Raw genomic sequence first — 19,726 nt, 5'->3', positions numbered from 1 at the left:
ACACTGAATTGATTCAGAAAATGCTGCTGAATTCCAGTGTTGAGGCTAGCTGTGTCATGGTCAGCATTACCCTTACAGAGAGGAGGACGACTGTCCAATTATGCTGTTCACAATTCAAGAAGGATGCTGAAAAACTGGAGAAGATTCAGAGAAAAGCTACATGAATACAGGATTGGAAAAATGATTTATAGGGAAAGACTCAAGGAGCTCAATCTATTTATCTGATCAAAGACATGGTTAAGGGGTAACTATCGCAATCTGCAAATACCTACGTGAGCCACAGAAATTTGATAATCGGAGCGCTCCTCAATCTAGCAAACAAAAGTATATAAAAAGATCCAATGGCTAAAAGTTGAAGCTGGACAAATTCAGACTGCAAATAAGATGCAAATTTTTAATAGCAAGGGTAATTAACCTCTGAAACAATTTACCAAGGGTTGTGCTGGATTCATCATCACTGGAAATCCTTAAATAAAGATTTTCCCCCAAAAAATATATGCTGTAGTTCAAGCAGGAATTAATTCAAGGAAAGCTACGGGCCTGTGTTAAAGAGGAAGTCAGAGATTATTACAGCTGTTCCCTCTGAATATAGATTAATGTAAAGCAGGGGTGAGCAAACTACAGCCTACAGGCTGCATCTGGCCCATCAGACATTTTAATCTGGCCCTCGAGCTCCCGCAGGGGAGCAGGGTTGGGGGCTTGCCTCGCTCCATGCATGCTGTGGCTCCACATGGCTCCCAAAAGCAGTGGCATGTGCCCCGTCCAACTCCTACACGTAGTGGCAGCCAGGGGACTCCACACACTGCCCCCGTCCTAAGCGCCGCCCCTGTAGCTCCCATTAGCTGGGAACCGTGGCCAATGGGAGCTGCAGGGGCAACACCTGCAGACGGAGCAGCGTGAAGAGACGCCTGGCCATACCTCTGTATAGGAGCCGCAGGGAGGACATGCCACTGCTTCTGGGAGCTTCTTGAGGTAAGTGTCACCTAGAGCCTGCACCCCTGACCTCCTCCCGCACCCCAACCCCCTGCCCCAGTCCGGAGCCCCCTCCTGCACCCTGAACTCCTCATCTCTGGCCCCACCCCAGAGCCCACACACGCAGCTTGAGCCCTCACCCCCTTCTACCCCTTGCCCCAGCCTGAAGCCCCCTCCCACACCCTGAACTCCTCATCCCCAGCCTCACCTCAGAGCTTGCACCCCCAGCTGGAGGCGTCACCGCCCCCTCCACCAAGCCCCTGCCCCATCCCAGAAACCCCTTCTTCACCCTGAACTCCTCCTCTCTGGCCCCACCCCAGAGCCCGCACTCCCAGTCAGAGCCCTCATCTCCCCTCCGGGCTCCCTCCTGCACCCTGAACTCCTCATTTTTGGCCTCACCCGAGCTCACACCCCCACCTGGAACCCTGACACCCTCCCCCCCTTCAACTCCCAATTCTGTGAGCATTCATGGCCCGCCATACAATTTCCATACCCAGATGTGGCCCTTAGGCCAAAAGGTTTGCCCACCCTGATCTAAAGTGTTGCAGGATTATGGTATAAGCACGTGTATCTACTTCCTCTCCTCCTTTACACAGATATTCTTAAAGCAGGGTGTAGGGTCGACAGTATTGGTTAGCCAAACGTTTTCCAGCTTTCTTTAAAAGAAAATTTTCTGGGGAAGTAGATTGAAATCAAATAATGGAGAAATGTATGCAGCATAGTTGCAGCCATGTTGGTCCAAGGATATTAGAGACACAAGGTGGGTGAGGTAATATCTTTTATTGGACCATTTTCTGTTGGTGAGAGAGACAAGCTTTTGAGCTACACAGAACTCTTCTTCAGGCCTGGGAAAGGTACTCTCAGTGTCACAGCTAAATGAAAGGTGAAACAGATTGTTAAGCATAAGTAGCACATATTCTAAGGAACCATTCAAGGTAGAGTGGCCTGTTGACAGCTCTGCAGTCCTAGGACAAGAGGAGGCGGTTAGTGGGTTTCAGATTGTTGTTTGAAACAAACCATAAATCCAGTGTCTCTGTTCTGAATACCTGCACAATACTTTCAAAAGATAAGCCTGGAAGCTTAAAGTCACAACTCTGCTAGATGCTAAAAATCACAGACTGAACAGAGACACTAGATTTATGGCAAGATTTCTATACAAGCTTGAATTTGTATTATTATCCATTGTGCCATGTGCATCTGAACTAGACTGTAAACTCATTAGCGATGAGACTTTGTCTGTGCTCAACACCATGTACAACATAAATGTCAGTGCTCAAACAAGGGTCCATGTATCCACACTTTTCAGGTTTATGTATCCAGAATGTATGGGTGAATTCTTTGCAGTGTGCTGAAAAAAATCTTATTCCCTATTTTAACATTTAATATTTTCCACTCTCCATGGCTACATACTTCAGCATGGACCACTATAACCTATGCATGAGATTACTCAATAGATACTTTATATTTGCTTGTAAACCAATTGTTTTCTGTGAAGTCTCTCTCTCTGAAGGTCCATCTTCATGCAATATAACCAGCAGTTGAACTTTTAAAGAAGAAAACCCCAGCTGTCTTACAGTACAGGCGAGTCAGAATTGGAACAGCCTTACGCTCATATTAAGATGTTTTTCTCAGTGGGACAATTCAATTTTCAGAAGTGGTTACATTTATACTGAACCTTTCATCTGAAGAATCCCATCTACACTCAGTATCAACATTGAAATGCAGCTACCTATGCCAGTGGTTCTCAACCAGGGGTACATGTACCCCTGGGGTGCACAGAGGTCTTCTCATCTAGATATTTGCCTAGTTTTACAACAGGCTACATAAATAGCACTAGCGAAGTCAGTAAAAACTAAAATTTCATACAGACAATGACTTGTTTATATCGCTCTATATACTATACACTGAAATGTAAGTACAATATTTATATGCCAATCAATTTATTTTATAATTATATAGTAAAAATCAGAAAGTAGGCAAATGTTTCAGTAATAGTGCGCTGTCACACTTCTATATTTTTAATGTCTGATTTTGTAAGCAAGTACTTTTTAAGTGAGGTGAAACTTGGAGGCACGCAAGACAAATCAGACTCCTGAAAGGGGTACAGTAGACTGGAAAGACTGAGAGCCACTGACCTATGCTACATGCTGAATAGTACAGGGAAGGAGAAGTTTTGAACAGAGACCCTGGGGACAAGCTTCCATTCACATGACAAGTACTATGAGATCTTTACAGTGAACTGCATGGAACTCAAGTTAGTTACTTTGGAAGGCTGAAGGGTGGAGTTGACCATGGTGAGGTCTGAACCTATGGCTGAACTTGAGGATTAGCTTTTCAAAACCATCCTCTTATTTTCAATAGGTTTTGGTAGAGAATTAGTAGAAATTTCCAAGTAGTCTCCTATCTCCAATTCCAATAAGCATCAACTTTGCATTAGAAGTCCACAGCTGTATCCTAGCTCCCACTTCCAGGGTTGGCAGGAGCTGGGCTTGATGACAAGATGTTGCATTCAGTCCTCCAAGGCAGAAGGGCTGGAACATTTTGCAACACTTCAGAACAACTCTCAGTTGCTTCAGGCAAACCCTTCAGCTGGTGGCTAAAAGTGTTTAGATGGAAGGATGTTTGCTTGCGATGCAGGAGATAGAAGGTGTGTAGGAGAAGACACCCAGGAGGGCCTTAGAGCTCTAGTAGTGAAACACAACCCTTCCCCACCCCAAGAAAGGGATAGGTGAGAGCCACCCACTCAAAAACACGTACCTCTATCCTCACTGTGTCTTGTATTCAGGTATAACAAGTTTGAACGCATGCATATAAAAGAAGTAGTTTGATCACCCAGGTACTTTAAATATAATCTGCAAAAGGCTTGTGTCCTTTTTTGTTTATGATGTAAAAATATGCCTGAAAGGGTATGTCTCCCATAACCTTCCTACATACTACCACCTTCACCTGGAGAGGGTGTGCTGTTCTTGTTTTTTTACATTAGAAATGCAGGGTCTTTATCTAGTTTCGAAGACTTCATGGTGACTGGAGAACTAGTGCAATGACTAAGGCTACGAGTCAGTCACGGATTCCGTGATTTTACAATACCTCCATGACTTCCTGAAAATTATTATAATTCAACCCCACGCAACAGGGCTGGGGCTCTCAGGGAAGGGAATTTTAGTCAGACTGTTTAAAACACTTGCACCTACCGAAACATATTGAACTTTAATGCCTAACACACACTTGGGAGTGTTGAATCTTTAAAAAAATATTCCTTTCTTCCATAATTTAAAGAGTGAGAGTAGCTCAAGACTTCTCCAAGATCCCCATAAATTCTCCAGCTGAATTGGGTGCGGAGGATGAGAGGGAGGAGGTAAAACCCAGTCACAATAAAACATTTTCCTCCCCCCAAAAGCTTTTCGGGTCTTCTTTGTATACAACAAAACGGCACAAGCCCAATTTTTAGGAGAGACTTCACAGGTCCCCTTTAAAAAGAAATTGTTAAAATTACAACCCCATCCCCCATAATGTGTCCTCAAAACTGAGTCGAAAGAAAGAAAGAAAGAAAGAATGAATGAAAGAACAGCCCTCACTGTGGCTTCAAGGAGCCAATAACTGACAAAGTAACTAGGTTGTTTCAGACAGGCTGAGTAAATGGGGAGAGGCTTATTTCCACAATGCTATTATACAAGAACAACATGTGAGAAACGTATTTGAAGCAAGTCAGAGCCCTAGTTGGAGTCTAACTCTTGCACGAGTCATGACAGGAGCCGACATGTTCCAGTTTCTCTTCACATTTTACCTTCCATTATGAGATTTATTAATAGCCCACATACATTCAACCATAATACTGCTTACAATTTCAAGTTTTGTTTTTTTTTTTCCTGCAGTCCTCTTTCATGGTTTCCTCCACATCATTCATGGAGTTTTTAAAGACCCATCCCTTCTCTAAATACAAGCCTCAGCCAATTTTCCAATTCAAGAAAGTTTGACGAGACTCTTTCAGAGCCATCAACACACTAGTCCCTTAGTAAAAGGAAGAGGTGCTTCTGAATAATGTAAAACAAACACTTTTCATATCTTATTACTAAGACAGCATTGTTATGCTATACCCTTTACCTAGGAGAGAGAAACACACTGCAGTAGGAACAGAATCCAGGGCTCATGCTGGGCAGAGTAAGGCATTACCCACAGAAGGAATCCACAATTAACACCTTTTTTCCACATTTGCCTCTTCCTGCAGCCCCAGCACACCCAAGTCTCCTGTTGATCCCAACAGGAATTACATACACATAAATAACTATTGCTGCATAAGGTCTATAGCTGGAATTTGTATGTAAACTTTTATAATTCCACCATCAAACATCTTGGTGTGACAAAGATAGCAGACCCAACAGATATACAAAAGCATTGTATGCACATTCTTATGAAGGAATGAATCATCCCATTAATTTGTCCTAATTGTGAACATAACATAGGACCTAGCATTTTCAGTTTAATTCTCAAGTAAAGCAATTTTTGATCACCTATCATATCAATCTTAATCACTATGTTAAAAAAAAGGTTGGGTGCTTCTTTTAATGACTCTTTATTACCAGTTATTTCAATGTTGTGTCATACTGGGCCCTGCAATTCTTCTACGATTAGGTTGAATGATGCTATACAAACTATAACTTCAAAAGAATGACCTCTTCTAGTATAGATCTCTTTCCAAATACTCACTTTGGTGATGGTCTTTAAAATCGCAAGTCGATCCACAGGTGGTGGTAAACCCACATAGAGTGTTTTATCCAGTCTGCCAGGGCGCAGAATAGCTGGGTCAATTATGTCTGAGGAGAGGAAGACAAAATATAATTCTGAAATTAGATGCAATACTAGAAATGTATGTGGAATAAAAGAAAATGTCTTTAAGATACTGTTTCAATGGTACCTCATACCAATCAGGTTAAAAAACAGAAAGAGATTGAATGGTTGGAGAAATTATAGTGAAAGAGATTTTATGTATACACCTCTACCCTGATATAATGCTGTCCTAGGGAGCCAAAAAAATCTTATGTTATAGGTGAAACTGCGTTATATCAAACTTGCTTTGATCCATCGGAGCACACAGCCCCGCCCCCACAGAGCGCTGCTTTACCATGTTATATCCGAATTTGTGTTATATTGGGTCACATTATATCGGGGTAGAGGTGTATATGGTGGACATGTGCAGTCAGAGTTTTGGGATGCAGTCCCATAACAAAATATCACAGATTGCTGGATATGTGCTACCAAATGATCCACTGGAAATCCTTCGGCGGCTTTCTAATGAAAACGGTCACAGAAAAGGAAATGAATTAATCTCTCCTCTGCTAGTAGTTGCTTGGTTATTGGTAGCCTATCATAATAGCTCAACCATAGAGGAATGATTATAAAAAAAAAAAAAAGGAGGCTGTGGTTGTGGAAAATTAACACACCAATTACATATCCAGCAAGACGGACAGAGAGATACTTAGCTATTTGGTTACCTTTCAGTCAGTACTCAGATTAAGCATATTCATCTGCAAAAAGAGGCTGCACACATGCCCAATTTTTTGAATATTAACATTTGATAGACATGCCTGGTTTGTTAAATGTGTATATAGCCATTTAATTCAATTTAATAAAAATCTTTAAAAACAACATGATGATGCTCCCTCTGTAATATGGTACCATCCTGTTAAACAGAAAACATCAGTGATCACAGTCTCGTAAAAGGTCTCTTTAAACAAAAGCTAACCATTGTAGTGATTGTTTTGTTTCTGATATTTACCCAGCAAGGATTTGTAAACTACGTAAAAACTTCCTAAATAAAATAAAATAAAAAATAAAATAAAATAAAGCGTGCGTGGAAGGCACAGCAGACAACATTTGAAGCTCTGAAGCCCAAAAAACAGTTTGCTAAACAACTGTTACTGCCACCAAGTGGGAACCGACATTGTCTAGTTCACAGTCCACTCACGTGTCTGGTGTGACATAAGCATAAGTCTGCCCCTCAACTATCAGTTGAGCCTACTGACAGATATAGGCAGCTTTTTCTTGTTCGGAAATATACTGAGAGAACATTTGTCTGGCACACCTGAAGGTGCTGACATAGCTGAACAAGGAATTCCACATGAATTCACAAAAGGAAAAAATATTTTCAGCTTGTTCTCTTAGGGGTAAGGAAAGAATTCTCGCCAAATCAACTATAGCCAAAAATGTTTCAAGTAATATAAAAGGTAAATTAAGAATCAATGTTCATCTTCGCAAAGTATAGCTATGCAGGTGAAAATACTTTCTTATAGACAATCTCCTTTTTATTATTCATTTGCATTGGTATAGGATCTTACTCTTCTGGAAGGTAACAGAGGAGATGAAAGCGGCAAAGAGTTCTGTGGCACCTTATAGACAAGAGGTCAGCAACCTTTCAAAAGTGGTGTGCTGAGTCTATATTTATTCACTCTAATTCAAGGTTTTGCATGCCGGTAATACATTTTAACATTTTTAGAAGGTCTCTTTCTATAAGTCTAGAGTATATAACTAAACTATTGTTGTATGTAAAGTAAATAAAGTTTTTAAAATGTTTAAGAAGCTTCTTTTAAAATTAAATTAAAATGCAGAGCCCCCCAGACCGGTGGCCAGGACCCGGGCCCTGTGTCACTGAAAATCAGCTTGCGTGCCGCCTTTGGCACGTGTGCCATAGGTTGCCTGCCCCTGTTATAGACTAACAAACCTATTGGGGCATGAGCTTTCGTGGGTGAATACCCACTTCATCAGATGCAGAGCAGATAAAGTGTTCTTTGAACACATTAAAATATTAGCTGGCACTGCAAAGCACCACATGAACTTGGTCTCCTGAGAGGCAGTGCAGACCAGGGACTCCAGACTTTATTTGATCTTGGAAGAGAAATGAACATGGCAATGAGAGAAACTGGAATCCTTCATGCAGTTAAATGTTCGCAGAAGGCCATTCACTGTTTTAAAGTACTGCTGGAATCTATAGGAGCTTTTATGCACTACAGGCATATATGTAGAGTCTTCAAACACAGCAGGAGTCCATAAATACTAAAAACCTATTGTAGTGAGAGGGAAAAAATGGTCCAATAGTTAGGGTGCTAGTCTCAGGCTTGGGAGAGATCCAGCTCCATTACACACTTCCTGTGTGACCACAACCAAGTCACTTAGCCTCTCTCTTTGCCTTCATTTCCCAGCTGTAAAAAGGGATAATAGCAGTGCCATACCTAACAGAGGTGTTGTGAGGATAAGTACAGTAAAGACTGTTAGGTGCTCAAATATCCAGGTAATGGGGGCCACTTTGCATACAAGATTTTAAAGTCTAAAAGTATTTATTAAAAATATAAATTTCTTTGAAGACCCGTAGGAAGGTTTAGAAAGGATGCAAGGAAACATAGCTATTACAAACAATTACGTTACCCAACACAACATGAATTCGGATAGAACGTGGTAAAGCAGCACTTAGGGGAGAGGGGCTGTGCACTCCAGCAGATCAAAGCAAGTAACGAGGTTTCACCTATAATGCAATAAGATTTTTGGCTCCCAAGGACAGCGTTATATTGGGGTAGAGGTGTATATACTAAAGTTACAATTAAGAAAACTTAATATTAAAAAGCCTGGAAAAGATCAATTAATCCAGACAAAGATCCTAATACCCTTATAGTTCATATATGTACTTACAAAAATTCAGAGGTGTGAAAAATTATGAGAGGTGCAAGATAGATTCATAGTAGCCTAAAAAGATCCAGCAGCACATGAGCTCTTCATGGGGTAGACTCTGTTTTCTGTGTATGTACAGTGCTTAACACAACGGAACCCCAAAGGAGACTGAGGCATTTGCATGCTACCATAATTAACTACTACTACTACTAATAATAATCCTGAATTTAGAATTGTACTCAGTTTTGCGCAAAGGTTACAGTTACATTCGGTGTATTAAATATCCTTCACCTCTGAGAGAAAACTGTGATATAAAGAGGAAATAAACAGGTCAAAGACATGTTGGCCACCTTTTTCTTCTAGCAATACCATCAACAAACCTGTGTTTTTCCAAGATACAGTCTGTTAAAATGGATGCGTGACTGCTGTGCATTCAGATGTCCCTAAGTAGTTAATGGCCATAAATTCACCTCTTGTGAATTAAAAGGTTGGAGAAATCTGCTGCTAGATATAGATGATGTGGGTAAAGCAGCACAGGCAATTTATCCCTATTGCTGAAGAATCCTGGTTTCTTTCAAATCATAGACTAAAGAAATCTATTAGATGAAATCATAGTTGGGTGTTACTGTAGTTTGATATCACAGATAGTGAGGAAAAAGGAAAGGAAGTATATCCATAGCCATGGCACACAGACACACCTCTGGTTGCGTTAGCTACTGCAGGTATAATGCTGGAAGGACACAGACTGAAGACTCTTCATCAGGGCTGGCTTTATGACCTGCGGGGCCTGATTACAATACTTGGTGGTGGGGCGGTCCGCTCCAGGTCTTCCATGGCACCAAAAGGACCCCCCGCCACCGAAATGCCGCTGAAGACCCCCAGAGCAAGGCCCCTTTAGGCATGGGGCCCGAATCCGGGGAATCTTCATCTTCTTTGCTCTTCATCAGGCAAGGTAAGGGTTAGCCAAGATTGGTGTCCAGTCCTGCATTTTTCCCCTTATTCTTCTAAACATAGGGCTGCCAACATTATCCTTTTCTGGCACAAATACACTTTCCAGGTTCTATGTATGTGTGTGTGTTATGGGGAAAGTTATGCCAATTTAAGAACAGATGACAAGAAGTCATTCCAATAGCTAAGAATTGCTTTTAGTGCAATGGTATCAAACACTATGCACTTTTATTCGACTTTCCATCTGAGGATCTCAAAGTGCTTTACAAATATTCAATTAAGCCTCACAGTTCCCCTATGTGGTAAGTATGATTCCTATTTTACAAACAGGAGGTTAAGCGACTTGTCCAAGGGTACACAATAAGTTTGTGACAAAGTCTAGTAAAACACTCAGCTCTAACTCCCACTTACTTTAACTAATAATCTGTACTTCCCTCTTACCCTTTTTTCAGTCACTGGCCCTTAAGTGATCCTGAAAACCTCAATGATTACACTTCTGTAATGGGGAAAGAAAAATTTACTCAGTGTTCAAATATCCCCCCGAGGTGTTGCTCAGCATATGTTTAATCATTTTGGATAACATCCAACCCTTTTCCATTAGTATCTCACATCATGCAAATTACAAAATGTGCTTACACAATAGAGAACATAACTACGTGACAGAGCTACTTAAAGAGCTAGGACAAGAGTCAACAAGGTTGTGGATAAATTTAATACTTAATAGAATGCAACAGGTTACTAATTACATTAGTCTACAATTTTTGAGAAGTCGTCTGCTTCAGAGATAAAATGTGATATTTATTATGTATTTTGATGTGCTGAATTCAAATATGACAATTAAAACAACTGACTGGCTACTGTTTCTAAGATATTTAAGTTTTTACATTTTATGTCTATGTATATTGTGTAGATAGAGTTTTAATCATAAATTGTAAACCTAGGTCTCTTCATGCGTTTATGGTTGCTTTACATGATAATATTTCACTTGTCCTGTTTATGTAACACTTTAAAAATCAGCAAAAGGGTTATAATAAATAAAATTTATTAGGAAACAAAAAGGCAAAAAACTATTATGTACATAGTTTAGTCCTATTCAGTGTCTACTCGGCGCTTCTTGGCTTGTCTCTTGTGTTCATTAAATGGAGCATCTCTTGTCACTGTCCAGCAATAGTCTGCAAGCATTGATGGGCTCCATTTGCCCTGACAGCCTGCCAGTAGATTCCACTGCTGTAGTCTGGAGCCCAACAGCTCTGCCTTACTCTTGGGTAGTTCCAAATCCCTGACAAGGTCATTCAGTTCACCTTGTGTTATGAGGTGTGGTTCAGAGGAGGAGGAGGATGGGAGAAAATGTGGGTCCTGTGACATTGATGGTTCAGGACCAGAAGTTTCATCCTCTTCCTCGTCTGACTCAAGTGAGAATGATTCTGGTGCATCAGGAACTGGCAGTCCTTCTCCGTAGGGTACTGGGCGTATAGCTGATGGAATGTTTGGTTGCACAAGTGCTGCAGCATATGTGTGGGGCCCACCTCTTGTCCTGATCTCCAATTTTTCAGCCAAAAGAAAGGTGATAGGCTTTCTTAACCATAGTGGTTATACTGCGCTTTTGTGATGCAAAAGTCACTTCACCACAAACATAGCAGAAGTTATCTGCACTGTTCACACAAGTACAAGGCATCTCTGCTCACTTTGGCTAAACAGAAATGTGTCCCTTTGCAAAATCAAATACTGACAAATAAGAGAGCACGACACTGTATGATTTCTAGAGCTGATATAGGGCAATTTGTTCAGCAAAGTGATGTAAGCTTCGTTATGATTGCATCATCCATGACGTCTAGGAATAACATGATGCAATTAATATCATGTATGACGCAATACCAGCTTCAGATTGCATCATTCATTGTTTTGCCTAAAAAGCAAGTATTGTCCAAACCCTGTCATAGATTTATTCATAGATCCAGTCAAAGATGTATTTTAGTCATTTCTGGTTTAAACTGAGATCCCTTCCCTTTATAACTCACTTATCCTCCGCCATTCCCAAGTCAAGGGTCGTATATACTGACCCAATAGCATATCTTGAAAACTAGAGCCGATCAACAATTTTAAGCATCATTTTCATTCTCAGTGACCCAGAATTAGTAAAGTAGGACTACATTTATTTCAGAAGCATTTTGGCTGTAGAGCAGTGTTATTGCAGACGAAAATCCACAATGGTGTCTATAGAATTTTGGAACAATTCAAACCCTACTTATAGCAATGATTCTTGATGTTCTTGTAAATTAAGGCCTGGGCTACACCACAAAGTTAAGGTTGGCATCATGTGACCAAATGACAGAGGGCACAGGAGATGCACAGCGTTTTACAGAATCCCCTGGATCAAGTATATGTACAATAGTTTACCAAAGGGTAACACGTAAGTTCTCTATCAAAAGCCAGTAGCCCACTAGTAGTCAATCATTTCAAAATGTATATATGAGTAATATGTAAGGAATTATGTATCTATTGTGGAAATTATGTTCTCAAAGCCTTGAACTTAAGGCAGGTAATCAAGCGGTGATGTATTAAGCAGGTTCCTTTCAAGCAGGAAGTTGCACACACTTATCTCCCTGTCTGGCCCCACAGGAGACATTTTATGGCCTTACACACTTGGGTCACAATGACCCCCCACTGTGGATTTTCCAACTCCAAAATAATTGCTCACAGACTGACAGCAATTTGGTGTTGCAAAGTTCCAGAGCATGATTGCCACTTCCTTCTCCACTTTCAACGCTGCTCATTTTGGTGTCCCTGCACCAGAGGGCTGGGGCAAGCTTGGCACCCATCCCCAGAAATGTGTCCTTTTGCATCCAAAAGTTCTGCAGCTACTTCTTGCTGTTCCAAACCTGCATTATGAGATGATCCCACCAATCAGTGCTCATTTCTTGGGTCCAAAAATGGCACTTTGCCACATGGAGCTGCTTTGTGAATGCCATCAGCAACCTAGCATTTTGTGTGCAGTGTCCATCAGCATCCAGTTGTGCTCAAACATCTCTGCATCACCCTCATCACAACCCCAACTGCAGCAATACACCCTCAAGCTGCGCAAATACTAGAGAATTGTGCATTCTGTATTAGCAACAGACAAGAGAATTGTGCCGAGGTCTGCAGGTTCCATGCTCCTGTCAGAGAGATGGTGGATACCAACACATGCCGTGTGGACTATGGGAGAGTTTTTTTAAAAATGGAGCAAAAATTAGGAGATGTGAAAAGTATGATATGGTGTAGAAAGTGACATGGTGGGAATTTGACCCTATCTCCCACAAATCCCTAGGCCATGTGCTACTGTGCCACAAAGCATTGCAAAAATGTCCCAAAAGGGACTGCACTGAATGGTAATGTGAGACACTGTGGGGAACTTACCCAGGATGTGCCACACTTTACATCAACACAAGCACTCCTGGTGAGTATGTGCCATGCTGACACAAGCAGCCCAATGTGCATGAGCTAGAGTAATACACAAACTTCAGTGTCTGTAACTTGTGTCAACCAAACTTTGTAGTACAGACATAGCAAACATCTTCGATCCCAGATTCTGGGAAGGTAGTGGAGTGAAAAAAACAATACAATTATTTGACTCCATCTGGGCTTTAAATGCCTTTCCCTGAGATAGCACATCTGCCTCTTTCATACTCTGAATTTTTTGAAAAACTGGGAACTCTAAGGCTTAATTCTCTTTAGATTAACTAGACAGTTTGACTTTGGTTCCACATGCAAAGGGAAAGAGATGCAATTAAGTTTAGGGTATCGAATCTCTGCTATGATGACAGTAATCAGAAAGATTTAAAAAAGAGTTCAAGGTCATTTTGTAGGTTTAACAAGAACTTCAGAAACATCCTGTATTTAAGAAGTTGGAAGTCCTGTTTTAGAACCCTTAGCATGTGACACCATTATCATAACAGATTTCATAGGACTGGTGAAGAATAAATCCTTCTCTTCCATGTAAAGTAGGAATCAGATAGTTCCCATGGGCTTTATATTTTAAAAGTTTTTACAAAAGATCAGTATTTGTCTCTATTACCAACAGCTCTACAGTATTAAAGGAAGTTACAGTCTTACTTTTATGTCTGGGCAATACTGATACAATTAAACTAAGGCCTGCTCTACACACAGATTTTGTACCAGTATAACTATTTCAGTTAGGGATGTCATTTCCCCCCAAACAATAGTTATACTGATACAATTCCTAGTGTGGTTGCAGTTATACCACTATAAAGGTAATCTATTTCTGCATAGCTTATTCCTCTTTGCATACGGGAGGAGCTATACTAAGATAAAGAACCTTTATACCAGCAAACTGCATCCACACAAGCGGAGAGGATGTTGCACTGCTTTAACTATACCAGAATAGTTAAAGCAGAACAAACTGTATGTAAATATGACCTGAGTAGCAACCATTTGTCCTTTCCTATACTGGAGGCTTGATTAGTCTGCCATGATACATGGAACTGAAGAGACAGGAAATTTTTTTATGTGATCTTTCTACCATTAGGATAGTAAGCTAGAATTTCTGGATTCTTGAACAACTGCAAATTGTGTATTTATAGTTGTTTATTTTCTCTGAGCAATTCCAACAGAGATTCTCTCAATTCCACAAGTCAGAATAATCTATGAAACATTTTGAACTGATTCAGTTTAAGGATCAAACCCAAATAACAATGTTAGCTCATTTTCTTTGTTTGGTTCAATTCTCACATGAATTCCAGATCTTTTCACCAAATACACTTTAAATAAATGGGTCTAAATGGGTCTTATGCCATGTAATACATTCATCCATGAAGCCTGATGAGCTAGATGTCTCAATCTTCCTAAGAACTCATTAACTAAATACTTGTTTTGGGCACAAAAGCTAATTTCAAGGTTCTGTAGATACAATAATTGATTTGCAAATTCTACCAAGATGTCTTAATCTATTAATCCTATTTTTTTTCAGCTGTAACACATCCAAGAAGTCTAATATCTTAATGAGTTTCTTTCTGCACCCAAAATATTAGCTGGTCATTATCTTTATGTGATTATATATAAACTGAGTACTTTACATTGTGCAATTATATTCTGCAGTGTTCTTTATTCAGTGTTCTATGTATGCAGTGCAAGGGAATTAAAGGGCTCATCAGTGCTCAAGGTCTCCCATTGTCATCAATGGGCACAATGAGGTAACAGCCTCTATGCAATTTAAAGAGTCTCCTGAGACCTTGCGCTAGGGAAAAAAGGTTACTACGTGCCCCCAAGACATAAGTTCCCTTTTGGAACTGCAAATAATGTACCCAAGTCACAGAGTGCACTTTTCTAATAGCCTTTGCTTGGAGTACATTAGGTATACTCAGGAAGTACTGCTTGTTTCCAGGTGCAAATCTCAAGTACAAAACCCTGCCTTGGAGCCCAGTTGATGCACTGCACAGGTAACAGCTGATAAATCACTTCAGTGAGACAAAGGAGTAGTGAAGGCAGCCAAGTCTATGGGGAACATGAAAATAACCTGGAACAAGCCATTAAAGCAGAACAGAAGAAGTATTTGTACTCTTCAGCAGGAAGAAATGCAAACCTGTGTTCTTCAGAACAGCAGCACTTACACTGCCAAAATACCTTCACCCTACAAGTCACTTTTGGAGGGAGACTGTTCATAGCGAGTGAGAAAGCCCTTTTGGATCCAGATTGCACATTTCATTTCAAACAACAGATTTCCAATATTATTTATCTAGTGCTAAAGATATGTGGTACTGAACTGAACTGAAACCAAGTAAGAAGTTCTCTGTTTGGCAGGGTTAACATTGTAGGGGCACAGGCAGATGATATGCCTGTTCTTTAGGTCTGGACATTTGACAATTTACCAGATAAAAACTGAAAATTTAAAGTGTGCTTTGACAGTTACGGGAAGTTCGTTTAATAGATGTAAGGTGTCATGGTGTGGTGGAATGCCCCCATTGTCTCATAAGAAGTACTTGCTCAGAAAGTTTTCAACAGCATAATAGAACAGTGCCAAGTGGGATTACAATTGTAACTAGTGCAGAGACATGTAGTTACAAGAGAGATAGCTGCTCCTGCCCCTTTTGTATGGCTCTGAGACCCCTCTGGAATTATCCCTCCTTCAAGCACCCTCAGAATCATTCATGGAAAAGCCTCACTTTGGGGACTCCAAGGCCCATGCTGCTCCATCCCTCCACCCAGCCATGAGTTCAGAGAAGAGATACCAGAAACTCAGCTGGCAGGAGCAGAAACAAGCACTTGCAGAAGGGATCCTAGGGCACTGATGAGACCAGACTGCTTTTTTCAGGTTTTATTCTGGACATTCTTTCCCCCGCCTTGACTGGTTTTCACTTCATTTCCCACTCTCACTGTCTCTTTACTTCAGCCTTACTCATTATGCCTTGCATGGTTCCCTTCTCCCCAGCTACCTTATCCCCCGCTCCTCAATGTCCCCTCTCCCTTCCTGTGTCTCTGTTTATCTAATTCCTTCTTAACAAAACCACACCCAAATTAAAAACCCCAAACACCCAAAAAACCTACAGAACTAACACAGCATTTACAGACCTTCATATTGTTCATTCTAAGTTCTCTCTCTTTGTTCCCACTCTTTGACTTGTCCATTGAGACTGAAAATTCTCCAGGACAAGGAATGCCTCTTACTCGGATTGTACAATGCCTAGTAGAATGGGACCCAGGCCTCAGTTTGGTCCATAAGTGATTCTATTATACAAATAATGTAATGAGTAAGTTTTAAGAAGTGTCATGTTAAACAAAAAGACAGCAGTGTGTGCATTAAGTGCGGAAGCTGTTGCTAGCATATATGAAAGTCACCCAGAGCACATCTACACAGCAAGCAGAAACCCATGGCAGCAAGTCTCAGAGCTACGGTCTACAGACTCGAGCTTGCACTGTGGCACTGAAGATAGCTGTGTCAATGTTTGGGCTTGGGCTGAGCCTAGGGCACTAGGCTTCAGAGCCTAAGTCTCAGAGGTGAAAGTAAGCCAGTCCAGTATGCTGTGATTTAAAAGGGCCATGATTTAAAGGGCTCCTCCGGCAGTGATTTAAAAGGTCCCAGGGCTCCAGCTGCTGCGGGGAGCCTCGAGCCCTTTAAATCACCACCAGAGCTCCAGCAGCCAGGCTCAGGTGGGGATTTAAAGGGCCCAGAGTTCTGGGGAGCCCCAGGCTCTTTAAAGCACCACCCAAGCCCCGCTGCCAGAGCTCCGGCGGTGCTTTAAAGGGCCTGGGGCTCCTCACAGCGGCCAGAGCCTCTGACCCTTTAAATCATGAAAGGCCCCGCCTCTTCTGGTTGAGGCCATGTCCCCCACTCAGGACTCCAGCATACCGGTAAGTCCTTTAAGTTACTTTCACCCCTGCTGAGGCTTCAACCCAAATATCTACACAGCTATTTTTAAACACTGCAGTGTGAGACCAAGCTCTGAGACTTGCTACCATAGGTTTCTGCATGCCGTGCAGACATACCCCAAGATTTCAGGAGTCAACAAACAATGGGGACAGAGTGGCCAGAAACATGACCAGGATGAGAGGAAGGCAATTGAAAAAAACAGAATGTGCTAGAGTTCTTGAGAATAAGCTTTTTTGGGAGCGGGGGTGTGTGTGAAGAGGGGAGCGAAGGAAGGTTATGGAGTGACAAAAAGGAGATAGATGAGATGGTATATGGAAAATCTGGTATAAAATATACAAAGCCATAAACTTAAAAACTTAAACTACACAGATGAGTGGCAAACAATGTAAGCAGAAAGAAGCATGCACTGTGTGCTCTATTTCTAATCCTATTTTTTAAATTCCAAGGACCTAATTCAAAGCCCACTGAAGTTAATGGCAATTTTTCCACTGACCTCAATAAGCTCTGGATCAGTAATCAACTGAGACAGCTTTATATCTGAACAAGTTAACTTCATTTTACATCCTGTCAGTTGTGACAACTTGGAACAGACTGATGTCTGCATGAAACTGGGTCTATGCCAGGGTCTTATTCTGAACAACCACTATGCTTTTATGTACACAAAAAGGTTAGTTGAAAGGCACCTGACCTAATCTGAATATTAAAGAATGCAAACACAAAATACAAGCAAAAAATACATACCTGCTTTAAGTGTCACAGTCAATTAAGCCTTAAATTAGATTACATAAATTAAGATTTTAAAACAACCTTAATGTAGAAATGTTTTCTTGACATCTCTATGAAATGGTGTTTGAGTTCACATCTCCTGCAGTGTTTGCAACCCATACCTTGTATCATTTTGTTAGTAAATGAGAACTAGAAAATGACTCTTCATTGTTCAAGCAGAGAGAAACATAAAGTAGTATACATAAATGGTGAAGAGTTAGATATTGAAAGTTGTTTCAGTTGTAGTAAGCTAAGATGGTGTTAACACCACAAGTATTAGTACTTGTTTTTAAAATATATATATTTTTTAAACCGGAGAGTGCCTTTGTGGAAAAAATAGCAAGCTTGTTTGTTGTTTGTTTTTTATTTCTCACCTGGCCTGTTGGTAGCCGCCATAATGAAAACCTGCTGACGATTTTCCAGACCATCCATCTCTGTTAGCAGTTGGTTTACCACACGGACACTGGCACCTGCCTGAAAATAATAATGTGGTTCAAGTAAAAATGCAAGCAAGAATGTGACTCACTGAAATACAGAAAAAAAGTACTTATTAGTCTTCCAAAATACCACTCCAAGATAATGCTTCTCTCACAGCACTTTGACCAAGATTCATTCCTGACCAATTCCCTCATCTCCTTTACACAACACCAGCCCAACTTCATGTGTTGCCCCACCTTTGTACTTGGCACACATCTCAGATGTAACAGGTGACAAGCATCCTCCTTCTCATTAAATTAAAAAGCAAAAAATGAGGACAATGCTATCCTGTGAAGCACTCGCTACTTGAACCACCCACTATTCTGTTTGTCTTGCTTAAATATAGATGGCAACAACTACATATACACAGGCTTTGAGAGCCCTGCCCAATTAAACTTCTAAACCAAATACATTTTGACCATCTCAACTCAACTCATAATTAGTAGAACCTCAGAGTTAGGAGCACCAGATTTACAAACTGACCAGTCAACCACACCCCTCATTTGGAACAGGAAATACACAATCAGGCAGCAGCAGAGATTCCCCCCCCCCCGCACACAAAAAAGGCAGCAAATACAGTACAGTGCTGTGCTGAACTACTAAAAAAACCCAGAAAGCAGCATTCTTCTTCTGTATAGTAAAGTTTCAAAGCTGTATTAAGTCAATGTTCAGTTGTAAACTTTTGAGAGAATCACCATAACATTTTGTTACCAACAAACCTCCATTCCAACAAACCTCCATTCCAGAGGTGTTCATAACTCTGAGGTCCTACTGTACTAACACCCCCTTATAGCTACTACTGTTCTAAACTCTATTGTATACTACTCAACACATGCTTTAAAATTACAAGATCTTGGACAGGGATTCTATTAATGAAAGTAGACTTACAAGCCTCTCAAAGTGGAATCCTATTGAACTTTGCTTTTCATGAAAGTTAGGCAAAGAGCAGTGGCTAGAAATATGCCTCTATTAGCAGACCAATAGAACTAGAGATGACAAGGAAGAATACGTGGAGACATATGGGAATTTCTAGGTGGGGGTCAAGGACTCAATTACAAGGAGGAGATTGTTTGGTGATTCTGCAGATATCTACTTGGTTGTTTTTTAAGATTTATAATTTTATTCAGAAATTAAATATCAAAACCCATCAACCTGCCCAGATTTGACAGATAATCAAATAAATGGTAGAAATTCCCACATTATTGTAAAAAGCAAATGGAGACACCTAAGATGATAGGAATCCCAACTATACACCACAAGAATTGTAGCTCTGATACTGGAGCATAGGCAAACAGCACCAGTTTCCCTTAGCTCAATCACTGCATGACAGGGAGTTCTCAGAATTATGTTGAGGAACTATAGAGAACTAGGGCCTGATTCACTACTGCATTACTCCAGTTTTATGCTGATGTAATTTCACAAAGCTACACCAATATAAAAACTGGAATAACAAAATGAATCAGGCCCACAGCGTTTATATTGATTTGGGCCCCAAATCCATGTCCTACAGAGTTCACAGTGCAGGGCCTGGCAGGGACTCGTCAG

At 40.8% G+C, this 19,726-nt stretch overlaps 1 protein-coding gene across 2 annotated transcripts in view; it reads right to left on the bottom strand.

Annotated features, from left to right (window-relative positions):
* The window catches only part of NVL (nuclear VCP like), a 73,482-nt gene that overhangs the window by 16,704 nt on the left and 37,052 nt on the right, over positions 1 to 19,726 (bottom strand). For both annotated transcript variants that reach the window (XM_030557426.1, XM_030557427.1), the window contains 2 exons: positions 18,079 to 18,178; positions 5,677 to 5,783 (listed from right to left, as the gene is read on the bottom strand). In XM_030557426.1, the coding sequence (XP_030413286.1) occupies positions 5,677 to 5,783; positions 18,079 to 18,178 (207 nt within the window). The remainder of the gene's footprint in view (positions 1 to 5,676; positions 5,784 to 18,078; positions 18,179 to 19,726) is intronic.

This window comes from Gopherus evgoodei, chromosome 3 (genome assembly GCF_007399415.2).
Source record: "Gopherus evgoodei ecotype Sinaloan lineage chromosome 3, rGopEvg1_v1.p, whole genome shotgun sequence".
Taxonomy (NCBI): domain Eukaryota; kingdom Metazoa; phylum Chordata; order Testudines; family Testudinidae; genus Gopherus; species Gopherus evgoodei.
Note: the sequence above shows the minus strand (reverse complement) of the source record. Positions and strands in the feature narration are given on the sequence as shown.